The sequence below is a fragment of the Zalophus californianus genome, chromosome 10, assembly GCF_009762305.2.
Source record: "Zalophus californianus isolate mZalCal1 chromosome 10, mZalCal1.pri.v2, whole genome shotgun sequence".
In the NCBI taxonomy this organism is placed as follows: Eukaryota; Metazoa; Chordata; class Mammalia; order Carnivora; family Otariidae; genus Zalophus; species Zalophus californianus.
The window spans coordinates 25,925,636-25,948,392 of NC_045604.1; the positions used below are offsets into that span (position 1 = coordinate 25,925,636).

Genomic DNA, 22,757 nt, shown 5'->3' on the forward strand with positions numbered 1-22,757 from the left:
CCTGAAACTAATACAATCCTGTATGTTAACTATGCTTGAAAAAAGAACAGAGTGGCCTAGGGAAGGCCCTGAGATAGAGTGCTTTAAGCCTGCCATGGGGTCTGAAACGTGGAGTCTTCAAACTGGGTGCAGTGGGCTGTTCTGCCCTGAGGCCGAGTCAAAGAGGGTGGCAGGAGAAGGTTCCCCCAGAATGCTCCTCTTCTTTGTACCCCACCACCGTCTCCCATCTATCCTGCCTGAGGCTGTTGGCAAAAGGAGCAGGGCTCCAGGGCTGGCTCCTGGGAGACAAGGTTACCCTTCTGAAGACCTGGAGGATGAGGCACCTCCTCTGGGCGGGGATGTGGGGCCAGCTAAAGGATTCGGATTCCAACTGCAGCAGTTTCTTTCCTGGAAGCTGGGCCCAACAGCAGCCCCCCAGCCTCAGGTATATTTCTGGACTCCATCCACTTGCTTTCCTTCCCACGGCTTCCACCCTGGTTCTGGTCACCATTGTTTCATGACAGTGACCACAACAGCTTCCTGAGGGCTCTCGCCGCTTCTACTCTTACTCCTCTGACTCATTCTCCACCATCACCAGAGTTGTCCTTCTCTAAAGTGCAGATGCAAGTGTGCCGCTCCCCAATCAAACTCACTAGCTCACAGTGGCCAGAGAGCTAAATCCTTCGAGGTGGCTCAGATGTCCTCCCGGCCCCCTCTGCAATCTTGCCTCCCATCACCCTCCCTCTGTGTTCTGTGTTCCAGCCAACACTGGTCACCTGCCAGGTCCCCTCATGCGTCCTGCTCTGTGACTTCTGTGCAGATTAGCTTCTGTCTAGAACATGCTTTGAATCTGCCCTCTCATGAGGATCTGCCAAGTATGACTTGTGTGTCCCTCGTCTGTACTCCTGAACATCATTTACGATCCCCTCCCCATTATATAGCATTTGTCACTTTTGTTTTAAAGGTTTATTTATTTTGGAGAGAGAGAGAGAGAGCTCATGAGTGGGCTGGAGGCGCAGAGAGAGAGAGAGAGAGAATCTCAAGCAGATTCCCTGCTGAGCATGGAATCTGATGGGGGCTCGAACTCATGACACTGAGATCATGACCTGAGCTGAAGTCAAGAGTTGGATGCTTAACTGACTGAGCCACCCAGGCGCCCCAGCATTTGTCACTTTGTATTCATTGTATTCATTCCAAAAGCCACTCGTCTGTATTCTCTATTAAAAAAGGAAGGCACCATAGGGAAGGTGCCTCATCTTGTTTATTCCTAAAATCTAACGTGGTGCTGAAAACACAGGAGGCACTCAAAAGTATGGGATGGATGGATGAAAAATGAGCAAATAAATGGCTGGCCGAATGAAATAAAACACTTGGATCACGTGTTTTTTTAAAACCTCATGCTTCCCCCAGAAAGCCAGCAGGCAGCTCAGGAGAACACATGCTTTGGACCTGGATGGCATACTGTGGAGGCTATCGATTAGTGGAGGAAAAACTCCCTCCCTACCGAGGCACTGCACTCGGGCCAGGGAATCAGTCAGCTGAAAGAGGCTCAGGAGAGTAGAAATCCCCCAAGGAGGAAAACCTCCTGGCTGGACAATATCACAGGAGGTCCTTGGTTCTTCCTCCTAACCTTCTAAGATGGTCTTTACATGGACTGAAGAAGAGTCTGCTAACTCCTCTCCTTGGATCCGACATCTCCAAAGACCAGACAGACTCAGGTGATCCAGCTGACACCTTAGTGATGAGAGAACTAGCAGGGGAGGAGGCTCAGCATTCCTTCAGACAGGACCGTGGGGATGGAATGGCTCCAGTCTTGGCTTCATGACGGCCACGTTTTGCTCAGGAGTTGCCAAGCTGTAGGAAGTGATGGGCAAGAGAAGGATATCTTGTTCTGGGAATCTTGATGGAAATAAGCCAGAAGCTACTCATTAGCTAGAAACACATAGGCAGGGGGAAAAAAAGCCCAATTACTTGGGGTGCTTTTAACTCACAATTTAAAAACACGGTAGAGAATGCATATAGAGATAATCATGTATAGCTGTTTGACAATTCTCTCTCTTCTCTCTGGAACCCAATTTTTCCAATAAAATCTTAAAAGACGAAGAGAATTGAAAGATGATTTAGCTTTATGCAGTCCCCTTACTTTTCAAATGAGGAAACAAGAGCCCAGAAAGGGGAAATGATTTGCTCAAGGTCACCCGGCTTGTTAGCGGCAAGGCCAGGAAAAGAACCCAGATCTCCTGACTCCTCACCTACTTCCCCTGTCTCTCCATATGCAGGAAAGCTCCAGAGTAGAGTTGCTATTTAAAAAAGAAATGTATAGCTTCCTTAAAAAATTAAACATAGACTTATCATAAGACCCCATATTTCTACTTCTAGATATATGCCCCAAAGAATTAAAAACCAGGACTCAAACAAGTACATGTGCACACATGTTCATTGCAGCATTATTCGCAACAGCAAGAAGGCGGAAACAGCCCAAATGTCCATCAAGAGAGGAACAAATAAGCAATATGGCAGTATGTATGTTCCGTGAAATATTATTTGGCCGTGGAAGATAATGAAGTACTACACATGCTGTGATGTGCATGAAACCTGAGAGGGTTATGCTCAATGAGAGAAGCAAGACACAAAAGGTCCCATATAGAATGATCTCATTTATATTCAAGATGCAAAAGGTAAATCCATACAGCCAGGACACAGAGGGGTGCTCACCAGAGGCAGAGGGGAAGGGAGAATGGGGAGCGATGGCTTAATGGGTATGGGGTTTCCTTTGGGGGTGAGAAAGGGATTGCACCGGAGTAATAAGCAATAGTCGATTGAGGTGATGGTTGCACACACTGTGAATGCGCTGAATGACAGTGAATTGTTCACTATACATTGGTTAACTTTATGATATGTCAATTTTAGCTCAATAACAAAGAAATGTAAGCACTGGTGTCTATAAAGGGCTCATACAGATAAAACAGCAGAGGATGAGGAGGGGGGGGTTATTCCACATGGGGATATAGGCACCCTCAGCAACCTGTGCCCGGTCCACTCAGCCTGGAAGATAGGTACATGACTTGCAATCCTTCCAGTACATCCTGAAGGACCTTCCACCTACATCTAAGGAAGGGAGTGTCAACTGGTATCTGGGCATGGGGCTTCTAGTGCTGCGCTCAGAGAACCCAAGGTGGAGTGAGGAGGGAGATGCCCCACCTGAAGCTACCCCCACACCACCGAGACTTACAGTTCCCCTATCCTGATAACCAGGCAGAAAAGGCCAAGGGCAGGGATGTCCAACCGAAAACAGTTAAATGCATGCTTCTAACCAAATCTTACTTCTTACACTATCTTGCTGTATGGCCCAGTCACATAGTATCTCAGGTTCCTCTCCTGCTAGGAGTAGAGAAGTACATCATCCAGATGTGGCTGCGGGGGTGGGTGGAGTGGTCAGGACCCTTCAAGGGGAATGCCATCTAACTACAGAGCATCCTGGGGAGGAATAAGGAAAATCCCATATCCTGTGAGAGGGCAGATGGGGGCTGCAGAAGAGGGACCATGATGACTGTCTTGGAATGGTGGGAGAGGGTGTGGGGTTTTTTTGTTTAGCTCCATGAGGGCAAAACTAGAACCAAATGGGAGAAAGTTCAGAGAGGTAGCTGCTTCTCTGAGATGCAAAGAAGAATAACCTAACGACTATAGCCACCCTACAGTACCGTCCATGATAATAAAGACTCCGCCCGCACACACTACCATACGATGTGTTTGAAAGATCCTTTTATATCAGATTGAACAGGTAAGAGGTGGACTGCAAGGATATAAAATACATTAAAGGGAGGGCGATTGCAGGGGGAGAGAGTGAGGAAAGGAACAAAAATAAAAAAAACTGAAAGAGAAATCTTGTGTGGACTAATGGTGTACTATGAACTGGGGAAGACGATGAACTCAAATCTTGTATATCTGAAGTTCTCCCCCCAACCCCACAACCCCTGTGTGAAAAGACAAGAAATAAAAGAGAGAGAACAGAGTTATCCAAACATGAAATGTTCTGCCCTGTGAAGTACTGAGCTCACTGTTTCATAAAGAATCCAAATAGCATTCGGTAAGGTGCTGTGATGACAATGTACCCATACAGGAAGGAAACTGGATGCTTATCAGAATCTCCTGGGCACTACTTAAACACACAAATCCCTGGACCCTCAAACTTCTAGGCAGTGGCCAAACCAGGCCTTCGGATTCAAAAAAACCTTTTTTGAATTCGAATGCCCTTAGAACCTCTATTATCTTACACAGAGATGCTTCATTCACTTACGCAACCTCCCTGAACTGAAGCTCTCAAGTTTCCTAAACTTTAAATTTGCAAGCCTTGTGGGAGATTTGGACTCAAAATGTCTAAGATGGGACCAGGATGGGTATGTGAGTTGGGTGACTCAGTGGGGACTTCTGGACATGACAGCCTCCGTCCGTGGAGTTCGAGAGCATGGACTGTGTGGGTTTGAAGCTGCCCTCTACAACAAGATGGGGATCATGGGCAAGTCCTGAACCTTCGGAGCTTTGTATTTCTCATCTGAAAAATGCACACAGTCATATTCCGGAGGGCTTCTGGGATGACTTAACACACAATTTCCACATAGAGCACATGGCAAAGCATGGGACACAGAGTAAACCTCGGTAAATGTTAACTGCCATCACTGAGCAGGCTTTGAACTCACAGGGATGAAGGAAGCATCCTGGTTACATACATGAGGTTACTGGTAACAGCAGCAAGGAGTAATAATTAGCCACTCCGCATCAGTCTGCTTTCCTATTTTTCCTTCTCTCTGCATCCTGGTTTGCTTTCTTTCCCCAGACTGGGGGGCCCCTGGTGTTGGTGCCACAAGCTGTCCCTGGCAGACGGAGGAGAGGCACACGGCTCCAGCAAGCTGTCATCGTGGGAAGCCCCCCACATTCCCGCAGCCCCGCTCTGGGCGGGCTGTGCCCGTGGTCACAACACATCTGTGATGATGGGAGGAAAGACGGATAGTGCTGGAACACGGCTCAGCGGGCAGTCCCACGTCTCCGCAAGCAGAGCCCACCTGGGACCTGTGGGCAGCAGGCAGTGGGCCATTCATTCATTTCACAGACCTGGCAGCAGGGACCACTTTAGAGAATATACAAGTTCAAGACACAAGGTTTCTCTGCTCTCATGGAGCCTTCTTTCCAGTGAGGAAGACAGGAAATAAATGCCGAACAAAAACAAATGGGGTAGCAATAAGCACAATGAAGAAAACACGATCTGACCCGCACAGGGGTGTTGAGAGCAGCCTTGTCTGTAATCGCCGCAACGTGGGAGCGACTGAGATGTCCTCTGTCCTTCAGTGGGTGAATGGATACACGTATTGGGGCCCATCCACACAATGGAATGCTATTCAGCACTAGGAAGAAATGAGCTATCAAGCTGTGGAAAGACATGGAGGAAACTTAAATGCCTATCACTAAGTGAAAGAAGCCAGTCTGAAGAGGCTACGTACTGTATGATTCCAGCTGAGTGACCTTCTGCAAAAGGCAAAACCATATATGGAGACAGTAAAAAGATTAGAGCTTGCCAGAGGTTGGGCAGGAGGGAGGGATGAACAGGTGGAGCACAGAGGATTTTTAGGGCAGTGAAACTCTGTATGAGACTCTAATGGTCGGCCCATGTCATTACACATTTGTCCAAACCCACAGAATGGACAACCCCGGGAGTGAGCCCTCATGTCAACCATGGACTGTGGGTGATGATGATGCGTCAGGGTAGGTTCATCAGCTGTAACAAATGCACCCCTCTGGTGGGGATGGTGATGGTGTGGGGGAGCTGTGTGTGCGGGGGGGTGCTGGGGGTAAATGGGAAATCTCTGTACCTTCCACTTAATTTTGCTATGAATCTATAAGTGCACTCTAAAAAATAAAGTCTATTAATAAAAAAGAAAAGAAAAGAAACCACACTAGGGTGATGAGGGAAAGGGAAGTGAATGGTCAAGGCCTCTGTGAGAAGGTGACATTTGACTAAGATCTAAAGGGCAAGGAGTAGCCAACTTTGTAAAGATGGGTCAGAAAAACATCCCAAGCCAGGGGAACCGCTCGTGCAAAGACCCTGTGGCAGGAAGCAGAGGGGTAGGTGCAAGGAACTGAACGAAACCAGCGTGGCCAGAGCCTGGGGAAGCACACGGGGAAGAACGGAATAAGTCACGCAAGGGCATACTCACAGAGGGCTCTGAAGGCCAAAGCAGGGAATTTATTTTTTTTTTTAAGATTTTATTTATTTATTTGACAGAGAGAGACAGAGAGAGAGAGGAAACACAAGCAGGGGGAGAGGGAGAGGGAGAGCAGGCTTCCCACCGAGCAGGGAGCCTGATGTGGGGCTCGATCCCAGGACCCTGGGATCATGACCTGAGCCGAAGGCAGACACTTAACAACTGAGCCACCCAGGTGCCCCCAAAGCAGAGAATTTAAATTCTATTCTAAGCACGTCAGGAGGTTATTGCAGGGTTCTATGTGGTGGGGTATCTGAGGATATTTGTTCACAAAGACCACCCTGGCTGCTCTGTGGAGGGTGGCAGGTTGACAGGCAATGGTGGAGGCAGGAAGACCCTTTAGAAGGCTCTGCAGCCTCTGGGGACCTTCTCTAAGTGGGGAGGGCATTTGGGGAGGAGGAGCAGGTGGGGCTCAGCCGCCGCCCTACACTTGACTCTCACCAGGGCTGCCTCAGAGTCCCCGTTTTTACACTGGGTTTTGCCTAAGGTTTTATTTAAGGAAAGGATTCTATTAGTAAAACAAAGAACTGAAAATCCTGGTACAACTGTCTAACTCTCCAAATGCAGAAGCCCTGCACCACAGCAATAATGCATGGGCACAAGAGCGAGGCATGCCGGCCAGGAAGAACACACCAGGCTGGGGTGGCAGTGCCAGACTTGGAAACCCACCCGTCCGGCTTCCCAGCATTAGCATTTTTGCCTTGAGGCCTGGGGGCTTCTTGGGACTGCTTCACGATCCCCGGTATACCCCAAGTGGGTGGGAGAGGGGGGGTGTCTCCATGTGTCATATGAGGATAATGGAACACTGCAGAAGGCAGAGGGAAGATGTGGGAAGACATGATTCTTCATGCCACTGTTTGTGTCGCTGATGGAGCGTTTGCTGAAGCAAGCCCTAACTGTGGGTTTTTACATTGCATATATGCTCACATTAAAACTTCCCTTTAATTTTTAAGCCGCTTGGAAGCGAGTTTTCTATCACTAGCAACTGAAATGCCCCTGGAAATGTTGGTTGGATGCCTAAGCTTCCCATGGCCTCCACTTTCTGTGTAAGAAATGTCCCTCCCTCCTCCTGTCTGCCTCTGCTGGACCCAGCCCCACCCTTCTGCAGAGACCTGCCCTCGACCATCAGCTATCCGCTTAGCATGCTCCTCAATTTCCAAACTCTTCTCAACTGGCTCCAGGCCTCAGCAGAGAAACGCCTTCAAGTTTCTCTCATAACAAAACCAAAAGAATCTTCTCTGGATCCCACAGCTCCTCTATATATACCTGAACTTTTTCCACCTCCGTCTCATCTCATGCAAGTTCCTTTGTTTAAAGAGTGGGCTATGGCTTCTGCCTTTACTTACTGAGTTCTCTTTCACTCCTCCAACCAAACTCTAGAACTCTCTCTCCAGACCTCCCGTTGGCCTCCCAATGGCTGACTCCAGAGTTCCCAGTCTTTATCTTGCTAGACCTCTTGGAAGCATCAGCAATTGTCAACCACTCCATCCATCCCTCCTCACCTTCTTCCTCCTTGGCCTCTGAAACAGCACTCCAGAGCTCCTCTTCTTTCTGGCCCTGCCAACCTCCATGGCTGCACTGATCACACTGCCAGATCCTCTACTTCTGCCTGATGTTCTCTGTGTCTCCGCTGGGGTCCTGTCCCTCTATCTCTATTCTCTGTCTTTGTTGGTGGCACCCACCCGAGCCACCCAAGCCAGACACCTGGGAATCACCCTGAAATCCCAGCTCTTCTCGTACCCCACACCAAGCACCGAGAACCTTGGACCATGCCCTCCTGGTGTCTCTTGCTCCCATTCCCTTCGCCACACTCACTCCCACTCTCTTACCTTTAATACACGCCATGTTTCATGGACTGCAGCAATAACCTCCCAACTGGTCTCTGTCCAATCCATTTGCCACGCTGCTATTACAGTGATTTTTCTAAACCCCCGTCTGATCCTATCAGTGCTGGTGAAAACCCTTCCATATCACCCCAGTCAGTCTATACAATCATATCTAAACTCCCGAGTACAGCAAGGCTCTGGGATTTCAGGCTCCTGCAGGGCTCTCGGACCCTACCCAAATGCTGAACGCTAAGTGGCATGCCATTTTCTAAGCATGCCACACCATTTACAACCTCCACACTTTACGAGTGCCAATCCTCTGTGCCCGAAAGGCCTTCTCTCCTTGTCACGTGATTAATTCCTACTCGGTCTGCAACATCCTGCTGCTCAGGCATCTTCTGCTTTGTGACTAATTCGTTGTGCCTCCCACCCCCACCCCACTGCCCACCCCCAGCGGAGCTGAGAGTGTCCATCTCTATCCTACCTCTTTGGGGCACTTAGCACACTGGTAAAACTATATGTTTAAACTAAGGATTGGAGACCTTTTCTGTAAAGGTCTAGATCGTGTTTTCGGCTTTGTGAGAGCTTTGTGAGACACACAGCCTCTTTCACAACTACTGAACTTTATTACTGTAGTGAAAGAGCCATCACCGACAATAAGAGAGTGAATAGGCATAGCTATCTCCCAGTGAAACTTTATTTACAAAAACAGGCAGTGGGCTGGAATTGGCCTGAGGGCTGTAGTTTGCTTGCCACTGGCTTAACCTTTCTCTTTTCTTTGTGGCTTGTTTTTTATTTTTTATTTTTTATTTTTTAAGAAGAAGAGAGAGTGCATGTGCATGCGCAGCGAGGGGTGGGAGGGACAGAGAGACAGGGAGAGAGAATCTTAAGCAGGCTCCACGCTCAGCACGGAGCCTAACCTGGGGCTCGATCTCACAGCCCTGAGATCATGCTTGAGCTGAAATCAAGAGTCAGGTGCTTAACCGACTGAGCCGCCCAGGGACCTCTGTAATTCTTGAGGCTTAGACCATGTCCCGATCATTCTTGTGTCCCAGTGCCTGGCATGGTGCCTGGTAGGGAATATTTATGGGATGGAAGATCCAAGTAAAGGCCTCAATCCTGTCACTTATTTTTTTGTAAATTACTTGTTTCCCAAGCCTCCTTAAAATTTTCAAAAATGGAAATAAATATTCCTGCTTCTGATGGTTGTTGCTGGAGAATCAGATGGATACAGCATAAGAAAGTGAACCACAACACCAATTAAGCTGCTTTTACTATTCTTATTGTGTTCCTTCCTGACAACCTCAAATGACTCTGCTCCACACAAGACTTTTCTTCTCTTTTCTTTCCTTTTCTTTTCTTTTTAAAGACTTATTTAGTTAGAGAGAGAGAACACGAGTGGGAGAGGCAGAGGGAGAGAGATTCTCAAGCAGACTCTGCTCTGAGCACTGAGCCCAATGCAGGGCTTGATCTCATAACCCTGAGATCTCGACCTGAGCTGAAACCAAGAGTTGGACGCCTAACTTACTGTGCCATCCAGGCACCCCAAGACTTTTCTTTGAACATTGGGTAAACCTAAGTCCAAGACAGGGCCTGTGACCTGCCCATCATTCTGCCCATCAGATGGCTGGTCTGGGCTTAGTTGCAGGCCATTCTCTGCTCTACAGCATCCTCCTGCTGTGGCAGGAAACCCCCAGGGTGAGGTTCCTCAGACCACATCTCCTCTCCTTGTCACTCCACTTATCTTCTCCCAGATTCCAGATACCACAGGTTTCTCTAGATACAGTGTAAGAGAGCATGTGTGCAACAGGTTGATGGCTTAACAGTATCCAAGGACCCCTGAGATGTGAGGATATTTTCTGAGTTAGAATCACCAGAAGCTGATGATTGATTGGTAGCGGGCAGTGAGAAGAAGGACGGCATCAAGGTTTCTAGGTTGCAAAACCGGATTAGGATGATGCTAATGATTGGTATCAAAACTACAGAAAGGGGAATGAATCTGTTAGTGGTTGGGGAGCAGGGAGAGCATGAGCTTGGAACTGAATATGTTCAGTTTGATGCCTCAGAGCCATGAACGAAGCAGTTCTGCAGGTACTTGGAGGCTGTGCTCCTGAATGAATAATGCCTAGGATATACCAACAAATTAGAACCATGAGGCCACGTGCCAGCAATTAGTTCTCAGAATAAATAATGAAATGACTAGAATAGTACTACAAAAACCAACTAAGGAATACATTCACATATCACTGCCACAGGCTATTGTGAGGGAACAGAGAGATAATAAAAGCCCAACAGAGCCCACATAAAACTCCACCATTCTGCATTAGATTAAAAAAAAAAAAAAAGCAATAGGGCGTATTACTATAACCATCCGGAAGCAACCTGTTCGGAAATCAGAGAGGGCAGCTGAAAGACAAGAGACAATAAAGGCACCTCAAAATAAGAAGTGGGCAGGGCCAGGTGTGTGGGAGCTGAAAGAGCTCAGAGGTGTCCTACCCTGGGCCGGAGGGCACGCAGACAGGCAGGCGCCTCTCTTAGCTGGAACCCGGAACTCAGAGCTAGGGTATTTCTCAGCTAATTTGTTCCCAATACAAACCAGTAATAGTTGCAAATGATTTATGCATCAATATAAATCAGTGGCTCAGGGGGAGGAGGGCACCTGGGTGGTTCAGTCAGTTAAGCATCCGATTCTTGATTTCAGCTCAGGTCATGATTTCAGGGTAATCAGATTGAGCCCCACTTCAGGCTCTGCGCTCAGCAGGGAGTCTGCTTGAGATTCTTTCTTTCTCTCTCCGCACCCCCCCCGCCCCCATTTCCCTTTGCCCCTCCCCACTGCGCTCGTGAGCTCTTTCTCTAAATAAATAAATAAATCTTTAAAAAATTCAGTGGCTCGGGTTCCCACTATAATAACCACATTCTCACTCACTTCCCGTTTTCTTTCTTGAAGAAGAAACAAAGAGCCAGTGTATGTCCTGCCTGTGGTCATCTCTATCATATCTGTCTGGGCAGAGAAAGTGGTCACAGAGCTGCCCTGCACTCTGTGGCCAGCACTCAAGCCCCTGTGATCTGGCTCCCGCCCCATGCAGCCTCTCCTCCAGCAGGACCTGGTCCAGCGCTAGGCCCCACGCCACTCCCCGAACAGGCCAAGTGCCTTCTGTACCTTCGGCCACCTTTGCTCCTGCTTTGCCTAGGCCAGAAATGCTATCCCCTTACTTCGCTCCAGTGCAGATCCCCTTCCTCACCAAGGCCCTGAACGGTGACCCCCGCCCCCCATCCCAACACTGACCCCGCTTTCCCGCTAATAGTAGCCTGCATTTCCCTTGTATTCCCCAGGATGCCACCAACTCTGTTCCCGCAGTCATTTCTTCCTGCCCATGGGATTCCCATGTCTGTCTCCTGCATCAAACTCTGAACTTCTTGAGCTCAGAGTCCACGTCTTGCCTCCCTCTGTAGTGAGACAGTATAAAAAAATGTGTGTAGGATGAGTGAACAGCCATCTCATCAGACACTGCCTATTACTGGGAGATATTTATCCCATCAGCAAATCAGTATATTATAAATCCTTGGTTAATATCACATATGACAAAGCCATTGTTACAGTATAAGCCTGAGTCATGAAAACAGCAATAACCGAAGAGGAGCATCTATCCAGCATCCTCTCAGCAGACATTCTCATCTCCTTTTTTTCTGAAATTCTCCCCCCAACCCCCTTCTCAGAGCTTTCTGTCTGATCTGTCAGGGCCACCCTGTTTTCTCTATCCCACAGACTGGTCTCAGAATCCAGGGACTCCGCTGTGCCAGGCACTAGTCCCAGAACTGCTTTCCCATCCACCCCCAGCCTGCCTATTCCCTCCCAGGGCTTCCTTGTAGCTGTCCTGCGTCCTGAAGTCCACCGGCAGCTTGGTGTAGCTGTCCTGGGTCCTGAAGCTGTCCTGGGTCCTGAAGTCCACCTGCAGCACAGGGACTGCCCTGGGCGCTACAGCGGACCCTCCTCCCCACCCCCCCTCCTGCTCTTTGATCCCCACCGCCACCTCCCTTCCATCTCTCTCATGCCAAGGAATAAACGATGCAACAGATGGTGACCCGAGCCTGCTCCGCTCCCTCTGCTCACGGGCATCTGAAGGCCAGGGGGTGGGTTTCCTAGGAAACTGGAAATGCCCCCTACTGACAATCAACAGCCTGTCCCAAAGAGACAGAGCGCTAAGCAAGGAGGAGAAAGACAGAAGGATCTCTGGAATAAGACAAGCGTAGAAGGGGAAGCAGCGGGGAGGAGTCCTTGGCTTCCTCTTCTGGGAGCACTTGCCAAAAGATTACATTTCCCCACATCCCCCTCCTCACCCCCACGGAATGACCGCATGTCTCAGCATCTTTAAGAAAGTGTCTGCCCACACAATGCCCCCACCTCCCACTCTAAAGTGCAATCTGTAACTACACCAAACCCTCTGGGGCACCAGGGCTTGACAGCCTAAGAAATCACTCACCAGCCTGCTTCTAGACGCTGGCCTCTCCCCATGCCCAGGAGCAGAGAGACCCAGCTTCCTCGCCTTCATGGAGTTGAACCAGTTGCCTTGTAGGATTTTTCCAATAGCCAAGGAAACCCAGTATATGGGATTCGACTCCCCCCTTCCCCCACCTCCCTTCTCAGGGTTGGAGGGGGGTGGTCTCCATCTGCTCAGTGGCTGTTACAGCCTTGGCTCCCTTTCATTGTCACAGGGAGAGAACTGGGAGGAGTAAGGGGCTGTGTTTAACCGTTGTTAGTGATCCATTTGGTGGCAGTGGCAGGCACGGGCACCCAGCAGACCCAGCACCTCTTCTTCTTGCCTCAGCTAAGTTTACAGAGGCCACAGGGGTCAGCAGGAGTGGGGGATGGGGGAACAACTGTATCAGGTGGCCCTTGATTCCCACCTGGGGAGGGAGCCGAGGGGGGACACCTGGGTTTAAGATTAAGGATTTGGCTGAAAACAGCTGCTTTCTGCTCAACACCCAGAACTAATCTTAGGTTGAAACCTGAACCACTTGGCTGGGGTCGAGGGAGGGAGAGAATGGAAGAGAAGAAAGGGGGAAGAGGCCCTTCCCTCAAGGGGACCGCCACGAATATCTAGTGAATATCCAGTTTTTGCACCAGGCTCTATAGGGGCACAAAGTACTTTACAGGGCACCCTGGTATTCATAAGCCACCAGGCAGGCTGGGGCCCCACAAGAAGGTTGCACCCACCAAGAGAGTGTAGCCACTTCCAGGGGGGCAGGGCAGTGCCCTCATCTGACTGCCACAGCCTAAGTGGTTGGGTCACCAAGCCAGTGGAGCTTGGACACAGAGGCCTGCAGTGATTCTCTTTCCTAACTGCACCGTGAGGGTCCACCACACAGCTTTTAGCCATCTCCTTGTCAAAGACCTTTTTAGGTTGTTCTTCCTTATTTTTTCTCCATTACAATAATGCCACAATGAACATCCTTGTACATAGAGCCTGATATATGGAGGAAGTGGGGTTGCTGTATCATCTCATCTCTCCATCGTCTCATCCAGGCCAGCTGGAGCCTGGCACATCTTAGCCTGGCCTGGCAGGGAAGCCCAAAGTATACAGGTGGCCTGGTCCATAGCCTGGTCCTGTTGGCAGCTCCCGTATGGGCCAGCGGTTTGCTGTCCACGCGGGGAAGGGCAATACTGGTGCTACAATCCAGCCAGCTTTCTGAAGTTCTTTGGGGCTGCACGTTTCCTCCCCCTATTATTATTGCTTATTCATTCATCCTCTAGGAGGCAGGGCTCGGAAACAGACGTGGAATGGGATAGGCTCTCCAATGTTGTCAGTGTAGCTGAGGACTAGCTGGGCTAACATGCTGTGCAGGGGCTGGCTTAAATAAGGTTTGTGGCTATCTGTGACTTTCCATGCGTCAGGCTCCACTCGCTGGCCCTGCTTGTGGTTAACTGAGCTCTGGCCAGTCTCCTTCTGCATAAAGATTAGCAGGTAAAGCAGATTGTAAAGGAAACAGAAGCTAACATATATGGACAGCCCCCACCTCGGAGCCATTAGCATAAACCAAGCTGACGCCAGGAAAGGTGGCCTGGGAGGCCGGGTAGGGAATAACTCCCTTGGGGAGGAATTCTGGCACCTCCAGGAAGAAGAAAGGAGCTCCACCTCTCTCCAATTCAGCAACCTAGCTTCTCACTGTCTGGCTTCCTGTCTTCTACCCTCAGGGACAAAGTTTCACAGCAATTAGGCACACATCTTTCTTCACAGCTGGAGAGACACGGTTGTGAGGCCCCCACCCTCATGCTGAGGGGGTGGGGAAACATCCACAGTAGCAGCAGCTGTCTCCCTGGGGCCTGTCATTAAAGGAAAGTGGCTGAGCGTTAAGGCTGGAGGGAAGTGATCATAATCCTATGTGACAGGTCTCTAAGGGTGGGGTCCAAGGTTTGGGTAGGGTAAGGAGGAGGGGCCCAGGAGGAAGAAAATATGGACATGGAAGGTAGAAGGCCAGAAAGAGAGGCTTGCATTTAGTATGAAAAGACATAGGGTCCTTCAGAAGGTGACATAGAGTGATCCGATGACCCAGCAACGCCACTCCTGGTTAGGTACAAAGAGAACGGAAGACATATGTCCACAGGAAAATCTGCACAGGAACGTTCACGGCAGCATAACCGAAAATCACCAGGAAGTGGAATGACTCAAATGTCCATCACCTGATGGATGGATAAATAAAATGTGGTACATCCATATAATGCAATACTGCTCAGCCATAAAAAGGAGTGAGGTGCCGAGGCACGCTACAACATGGATGCACCTTGAAACCATTGTGCGAAGTGAAAGAGGCCAGTTGTAAAAGATCACATATTGCACATATTAGTCCCACTAATATAAAATGTCCAGAGTAGGTACATCTGTAGAGGTAGAAAGTAGATCAGTATTGTCTAGGGCTAGAGGAAGACCACAGTGGCGGAAGGGGAGGGACCCCTAATGGGTATGGGGCTTTTGGGGGTTGGAGGGCAAAGGCAATGAAAATGTTTTAAAATTAACTGTGGTGATGGTATGGGAATTGTATCTCATTACAGCTGTTATTTAAAATATCAATAAGAAAAAAGAATTACATAAGGAATGGGAAGGCTTTGTTAGAGGACTGTGATATTTCAAAAAGGAAAGTGAATGATAAAATTTACAAACATAGTTTCAAATGTTGAAAGGGATTTAATGAGCTAAGTTTCTTTTTTTAAGATTTATTTATTATAGATAGAAAGAGAGAGAGTGCACACTTTCCCACAAGCAGGGGCAGAGGGAGAGAATCCTCGAGCAGAGGACCCTGAGATCATGACCTGACCTGAGCTGAAACCAAGAGCTCAACTGACTGAACCATCCAGGCACCCCACTGAGCTAAGTCAGTTTCTTTCTTTCTTTTTTAAAAAGATTTATTTATTTTATTTATTTTTGAACTAAGTTTCTTAATGGGACCCGACAAATTCTGGTTAAAATGAAGATAATTGTAGAATTTGTCAGTTGAAAAGTTTAAGGAAGAATTTGGTTTGGGGACTTGGAACTTTCATATATTGGATATTGATTTAAAACAGACGACGGAGGGCTACGAGTTTGTATGCCACCTTTGGCGAGTCACAGCTCTGTCCCTCAGTCCACAGTACATTGCAAAATGCTGTACAGAGGGCATGCTACAGAGATAACAGGTAGGAAACTCAACCCCTCAGAAGCTTTCCTGAAGGAAGACCACTGTACGTCTAAGCCCTAGCCATCTTTCAAATTCTGCTTCCTACACCAGGCACTGACCGGTGGGTTCCCAGGTTCCCTGAGTCCAGCCCACTGTCCATCTGAGGACCTACCATCTGGATCCATCCCCTCACAACATCACCCATGTTAAGCTGCTTACTCCGTCCTCTGTTTGTGGGATTCTAAGCCTGGTTTCACAGACCAGGGTTCGGAAGCCATTTGAAAAGCACAAGCTTTTGAAAAGACTGAGCTCAAACAGGAAAAAAAGAGGCCAAGGTTAGAGGAGAAGCTTGTTTAGGATGCAGGAGAGAGGACCTTCAGCCCCTTAATCAGACTGTGAGCCTCCTGAGGGCGGGGGCAGTGGCTTCTACTTCTTTCCCGTGTCCTTCACAGGATCAAGGGCCTGTTTGTTCAAAGCCAAAGAGGGCTGGGTTTAATCAATAGAGATAAACAATGAACTCCCTAGGACATCATGCAGACCAGGGGAAACACACCAGACATAGATTCAGAGACGTGGCTTCAAGAGGAAGTGACACAGAATGCCTCCGGCATGTGTCAAAGTCATGGGCTTGGAGCCACACACCCGGGCTTCGACACCCCCTCAGCCATCCACCTGCTGTGTGGTTTTCAACAATGTGTTTACTCTCTCTTAGAGCCTCAGTTTTCTTGTCTTTAAGAGTGGGATGAAGACACTTACTAAAAGGTTGTTGTGATGATTATGAATTAAATGGATTGTTTTGAGTCAGTTCATTTTACATCAGTTAGTGAGCTAAAGTTTACGTACAGCATCTAACTCAAGGCCTGGCACACACTTGGCATTCAAAAACCACATAGGTCCTTTCTCCTATTCCCCAAGTTACAGCTGGTGTATTGCATTGTTACATGGCTTTGGATGAGCTGGGCTTTCGAATCTACAAGCCTATTTTGTAGATCTACAAAATGCACAATGCCTGTGCAAATAACCAAACGTTGGCTCTGTGGCCAAGCAGTTACTATTCACTCTTAAAACCAACATATGGTTATCTGCATAGGCATTGTCTACTTCAGACCAGAGAGAAAGGGAGGCTCCTGTAAGATCCCAGACCAGCCAAAGCAGCTCTGGGCTCTCCTCTTTCCTGCTTCTGCCAGGGTCTTCTTAACCCAAGCACTTCACACTGCTGGAGACCCCTACCCTTTATTCATGTCAGCTCCTTCCACCATGCCCCATGACCTGTGATGTCAACTGTGCCTGGCTGGAGTCAGCCCCAGAGAGGGAGAGCCACGTCAGTTCTTCGGCGGTAACTTCCATCCTGCTCTCCTTACTGGTGTAGCCGCTGATATTCCAAGGATAGCACATCCCCAGTTGCATTTTTAAAAATTCCCGCTGGACTGATAAAGGGGCACTGGGAGAAAAGGACGAAGACAGCAGGAAGGAGTGGCTTCTGCCACCCCCCTCCAGCCTCCTCCATTTACATCCTAGACAGACATCAGTCTGGATCTAACTGCCATCCCGCAGGCTTCTGCAGGCTGGGGGTGTGAAAATACAGGAGCCTGGAGGAGGGGAGGTGGCACAGACGGGAAGGTGGCTGCCTGTGTTAGAAGATGCGCCATGTGTCTGGGAGTCTGGTGCAAAGTGCTGGCAGCCACAGTGCTTACACCAGAGACTGGCTCCAGCGGTGCAGAGGAAAGCTCTGCATCCTATGCCCTGAGAAGTGCATCCATCCTCAAGTAGAACCGCCTCTCTCTTGGCTAGAGATGCGGTCCTCTTGTTAGAAATAGAAACTCAGAGGTGACTTGCTGTCTCACACTCACCAGACCCGCTTCTGCTAAAAAGGTGGGTTTCTCGGGGTGGCAGCAAAGGCCGAGGGGTGGAGAAGAGATTGCATCACTTTGGGAGAAATGAGGTAGACAGCTGTTAGGGGTTGTATCTATCACCGACTTCGCTGCTGCAGCTACCACGTCCCCACACCTATAGCCTGCAGATCTCAGCACCCCAGGAGAAGGTGGCTAAGCACGGGTGCTGCCTCAGGGCCTGGGAATCAGTCTTGGGGCAGGGGGTGGACATGCAAAACAGCTCCTAATGAAGATCCCTGACCCCTCTCCAGCAGCCCACAGCCATGCATCCTGAGCTCGCGTTGTCCGAGGTGGCCTGTTAGAATGTTTCTGGACAGAGGAGGCCCAGCTTCTCCACAACAGGCAGAAGGGCTTAGGAGCGTGAGTGCAATTAACCCAACGGATCTATCTGAGAAGCGGAAGGCCTGGGGAACTGGGAGGTTTCTCTGCCTTGCATCAGAGGGCAGGTGTCTGCTCCAAGTGCCTCGTGAGGACCCGGAGCCGCAGCCCTGGGGTGGGGGAGAGAAGGGGAGAGATTAGGCTGAGTGGGGAAGGTGCCTCACGGGGGAGGGAGGGGTGTGTTGAGAGCAGATGCCTGGAGCAGCTCCAGATGGCAGTGGCCTCACAACAAAAGGGGAAGAGCCAGAGGGAAGGAGGACAAACAGAGGACTGGCCTGGTGAGGCTTCCGAAATCAGATTCCCACCTGGAACCTGGCTGGAGGCGGGCCTAGAGAAGGCTACCCAGAGTTTCCAGGAAGACTTGGAAGCGACCACCCCAAACCCAACTGTTAGGGTCCCAGGGCTGGACTTCTGGGCTTCAGATTCAAGGCCTGGCACTTTCTTAGATATGCAGCTTTGGGCACAGGCCTTCATCTTTCTGTATTTCTGTCACCGGCAGCATGTGAGCAATAACGGGCCCTATCTCATAGGTGTGTTGTGAGGATTACATGGGAGAGCGATGTCAAGAACAGAGCACAGCGCCTGGTGCATATGGGGAGCACTCAGAATGTGGATTATTATAAGGATGATGATTATCACATTCTGAAGAAACCTGGATCAGCTCCCCTTCTCTCAGAACTCATTGTTTCCTCAATAGCCATATGGGCCTGCTCATATGTACTCTCTGCACTCATTTTTTTTTCTTTTTAAAGGTTTCTCTGTGTGTCTGAAAGTCCTCTGACCCACTGACCCCTCATGAGGTGCCAGTGCCTGAGACTGGAGAAGGCAGTGTGATGTCACGGCAAGAAAAACAGCCTATAATTCAGGGCATCTCACTTCTAGGATGCGCTCCGCTGCTAATGAATTTTGTGGATTTCTTGAGCCTCAGTATATTCCTCAGTCAAATGGAATGAAGACCCTAGCCTTGCTCGCACCACAGAATGGTCATGAAAGTCAAATGGCATAATTAAATGGATGCACTACAAAAATAAAGCTCTGAACACATACTGGGGATTGCTGGTTAGGTTGGAAGTGTTCAGAGGTGCAAGCCAGCACAAGTTTTCTCGTGGGAGTGACTGCAGCTGCCGGCCAGATGTGCCGTTGGCCTGTGGTGCCGCTATCACCTGAGAAGGGGTGGGGGTCCTCAGGCGGGGCTCTGGGGAGGCAATCTACAGTGCTGGTGTCCAGGGAGGGCAATGAGGGCCTCCGGCGGGTACAGGGACAGACAAGAGGGAGGGTACCTGAAAAAGCACCAAGAGGGGAGGGGCATGGTAACGCAACGCTGACTACCTCCCGATTCTGTCCCAGACCCGGGGGGTCTGTTCCCATGCTGTTTTCCATATCCTTACATGCCCATGAAAATAGCCTGGTATACCACTTTTACGATCACAGTCCTCCAAAAACAGTAAGACAAAAGAATGGTGCCTCCCACCCCCAAAGTCAGGCTGTATGTTCAAGTTTAATATTTAGTAACAATGATTCAGCGAAAAGCCCTGTGGTCAGATGGATTTCCCATGCAGTCCTTGAAACCTGACAGTGTTTTAAGAGCTTGCCCACACAGAAACTACCTTGATAAGACAAGTATATCTGAGTTCTGTTGATAGGCTAGATAATAATAACTTTCCTTTACTGAACACCTGCTACGTGTCAAGCACTGTGCAGGGCTCTTTTTACATTTAATCTTAAATCTTTCCAAGATGTCCATTATTATCCCCATTGTATAAACCTGGAAACTCAGGCCTAGAGCAGTCAGAAACACTCCTAAAGTCACCAAGCAAGTAGAGCTGGATTTTGTCCAGATCTGAAATCCATGTCATCAGCATGCTCTGCTCCCACCCTTCAAACCCCTCCCTGCATCCCGCCCCCAGCAACGCACCCCCCACCCCCCGCCCCAGTCAGCCCCATCTCCAACTCCTGGAAGAACAGAAGACATCTGGAAAGGGGGCTGGAGAGAGAAAGACAAAATGCCGTGAGGCAGAGGTGCCCAGAGTCAGGAATAAGGAAACCTTTCTCTGTGCAGGCCTCCAGGCCGCTAGCTTGTAATCTGTCACCAGTGACTCCTCCTCCGTTAAAACTGCAGGCTTCACTTCCCGAGTTTCCTCCCCTGCCACCCCAGCCTGGGACTAAAACAGGAGCTGCAGGCTGCAGGAAATTCTAGCTGAGAATGGAACAATGCAGACTGTGCACACAGGGTCTGCTTTAGTGATGTGGGCCTCGGGTTGCTCACTGGGCCATGGACAGCTGTCCATCTGCTGGGGCCCAATGCCCCGCCCAGAGGAGGGGTTCTCGGGACTGCCCCCCATATGCCGAGGCTGTCACTCAGGAGGCTCCCAGGTTGTGGATGCCAGGCTATGTGGGGCGGGGCGGGGAGTGCGGGTCACAAAGCTGTTTCCCAATTTTTCAATTCAGGTGGACAGTTGGGACAATGACAAGACTAATGCCACTGACTGCATCTGCTGGAGATGCACTTCCCCAGTGCAAGCCTCCTTGCAAAGGAGAGCCTGGAGGTCTGGCTCTGTGGCCAGCTCCAGGGAGAAGGAAGGAGATGTCCTTTCACGGGACTCGGGAAGCCAAAGTCCCTTGGCTCATCAAAGAGAAGGGGAGAGGCAAGAATCTCCCCCCACCCCCACCTCTGAGCCACGTGCACCAGGACAAGCCCCACTCACCCTACTCACCGTCTCTGCCTCATTCAGCCTCCTTCTTGCAGTACCAGAGGCTCTCTTCCAGCCTGCAGCGTGAAGGAAAACTCCAGGGTCCCAAATTGCACATAAGTCAATCAACCTGTCACAAAGCAAAAGCACAAAGAGCCCCAGGGTCACTCTAGGAAAGAAAGAGAAAAGGTTTGTGGTTTGCAGTCTGTTCATTCACTGGGAAATTACATCGTTGTCCACACCCATTTGGAAAGTTTTGCTTAGCATAATGACATCTTTGTTTAAAGAAATTCAAGGCACTGTGCAAGAAACGAGAGCAATTCTGCAAGGTGCCTAAAGATGTCAGACTTTGGTGGTCTCTCGCGTCCATAAGATCATTATTAGTGTCCTGACATCATAATCTAATTGCTTGATTCCCTGTTCACCTAAAGAAGTTAAGCCGTATCTTGGAGAATTTCTCCTATACTCATGGGGGAATTTACCCATAATTATCTCATTAATTGTCTTAACTTAGGAGAACTATTATTAGGTTTTCTTCCCCACCTACAGATAATCAAACTGAGTTCACCATAAATAAATCTATAACATTGAAAGGAGATCTAATTTTAGGGTCAGGGGACATGGATTTGAAGTTCTAATTTGTTATGTTATTTAGGGTGGATCACTTCCCTGCATGTGTCTCACAGTTTCTTCATCTGTAAAATGGGGAGAAGTTACTGCTAGTTAGTTAGAACTTACAGGTTCAAGCCCAGTGCTAGTCCTTGGCAACCATTTAACCTTTCTTGGTGCAGATAACATATCTCACTTAATCATTTGCTTTAACGTTAAAATGTGACTGCAGGAAATGGTAAAATCCACCTTTGTAAAGGGGAATGTGGCAATGTCTATCAAAATATGCATGCACTCACTCTTTGATTGGCAACCCCAGTTCTAGGAATCTAAAATATATCCTATGTGCCTATGTTGTGATCTCTACTATTAAGTGGAAAAAACATGATAGGGAAAAGTGCGTTTAATGTGCTATCATTTATTTAAGAAAGGGAGAGAAATGTGAAGATAAATATGTATCTGCTTATTTTTTTAAAAAAGACGATAAAAAGATAAAGCATAAAATAAAATTTAAGGAGTGCCTGGGTGGCGCAGTTAGTTAAGCATCAGACTCTTGGTTTGGGCTCAGGTCGTGATCTCAGGGTCGTGAGATAAAGCCCCACGTTGGGCTCCTCGCTCAATGAGGAGTCTGCTGAGACTCTCTTTTCCCCCTCCCTCTGTCCATCCACCTTGTGCAAGCACTCTCTCTCTCTCTCTCAAATAAATAAATAAATCTTAAAAAAATTTTTTTTTAAAAAACCTACAGAGAGGGGGAGGGATGAGGTGGATGGGACAGGGATAAAAGCTGGGTTTTATTTATTTATTTTTAAAGATTTTATTTAGAGAGAGAGAGAGATAGTGGGAGAGGGAACACAAGCAGGGGGAGTGGGAGAGGGAGAAGCAGACTCCCTGCTGAGCAGGGAGCCCGATGCTGGGACTCGATCCCAGGACCCTGGGATCATGACCTGAGCCGAAGGCAGACACTAAAAGACTGAGCCACCCAGGCGCCCCAAAAGCTGGGTTTTAAATAGACCTTGTTGTGTGAATTTGCTTTGGAACATGTAAATATCTGACATAATTATAAAAGCACAATGAATATTTTTAAAAGAAATGCCTAAAATTCAAATAAAATGCAACAAATGAGTTCATGTGTCCAGTTGGTTGGCACTATACATAGAGAAATTAAAACACAGTAATCTGACTGAATATCCTTGGAAGAATATACTTAAGCATAAAAGGAACTGCCCTACTCCCTGTGCCCCTCCAACCCTAAACTGTTTTCAATAATCATATTATTGATGGTACTATTATATTCTTCTTATTGTTATTCTGAGAATTTTGTAGTGTACTGTGGGATAAGTCAAAGGAATAATACTACTGATGTTGCTGAGAAAAAAGATTTTCTTCTTGAATGGTGATACAGATGTAAGATTGATGAGATCAGGTAAAAAGTCTGTAGCCCTGATTGTTAACAGCAGTAACAGAATGACCTTCCTA

General features: G+C 48.6%; 1 protein-coding gene across 21 annotated transcripts in view; it reads right to left on the bottom strand.

Moving 5' to 3' along the window:
* NFASC (neurofascin) overlaps nt 1–22,757 on the bottom strand; it is a 178,077-nt gene that overhangs the window by 72,974 nt on the left and 82,346 nt on the right. For 16 of the 21 annotated variants that reach the window (XR_003523066.2, XM_027611556.2, XM_027611553.2 and 13 more), the window contains exon 2: nt 20,697–20,841. Coding sequence is in view for 17 of the 21 variants with exons in the window: in XM_027611556.2 (XP_027467357.1) it covers nt 20,697–20,841 (145 nt within the window). In the remaining 4 variants the exon portion in view is untranslated. Of the gene's footprint in view, nt 1–1,609; nt 1,834–20,696; nt 20,842–22,757 lie in introns of all 21 variants that reach the window. The other 5 variants (XM_027611555.2, XM_027611562.2, XM_027611563.2 and 2 more) reach the window with 2 other exon arrangements.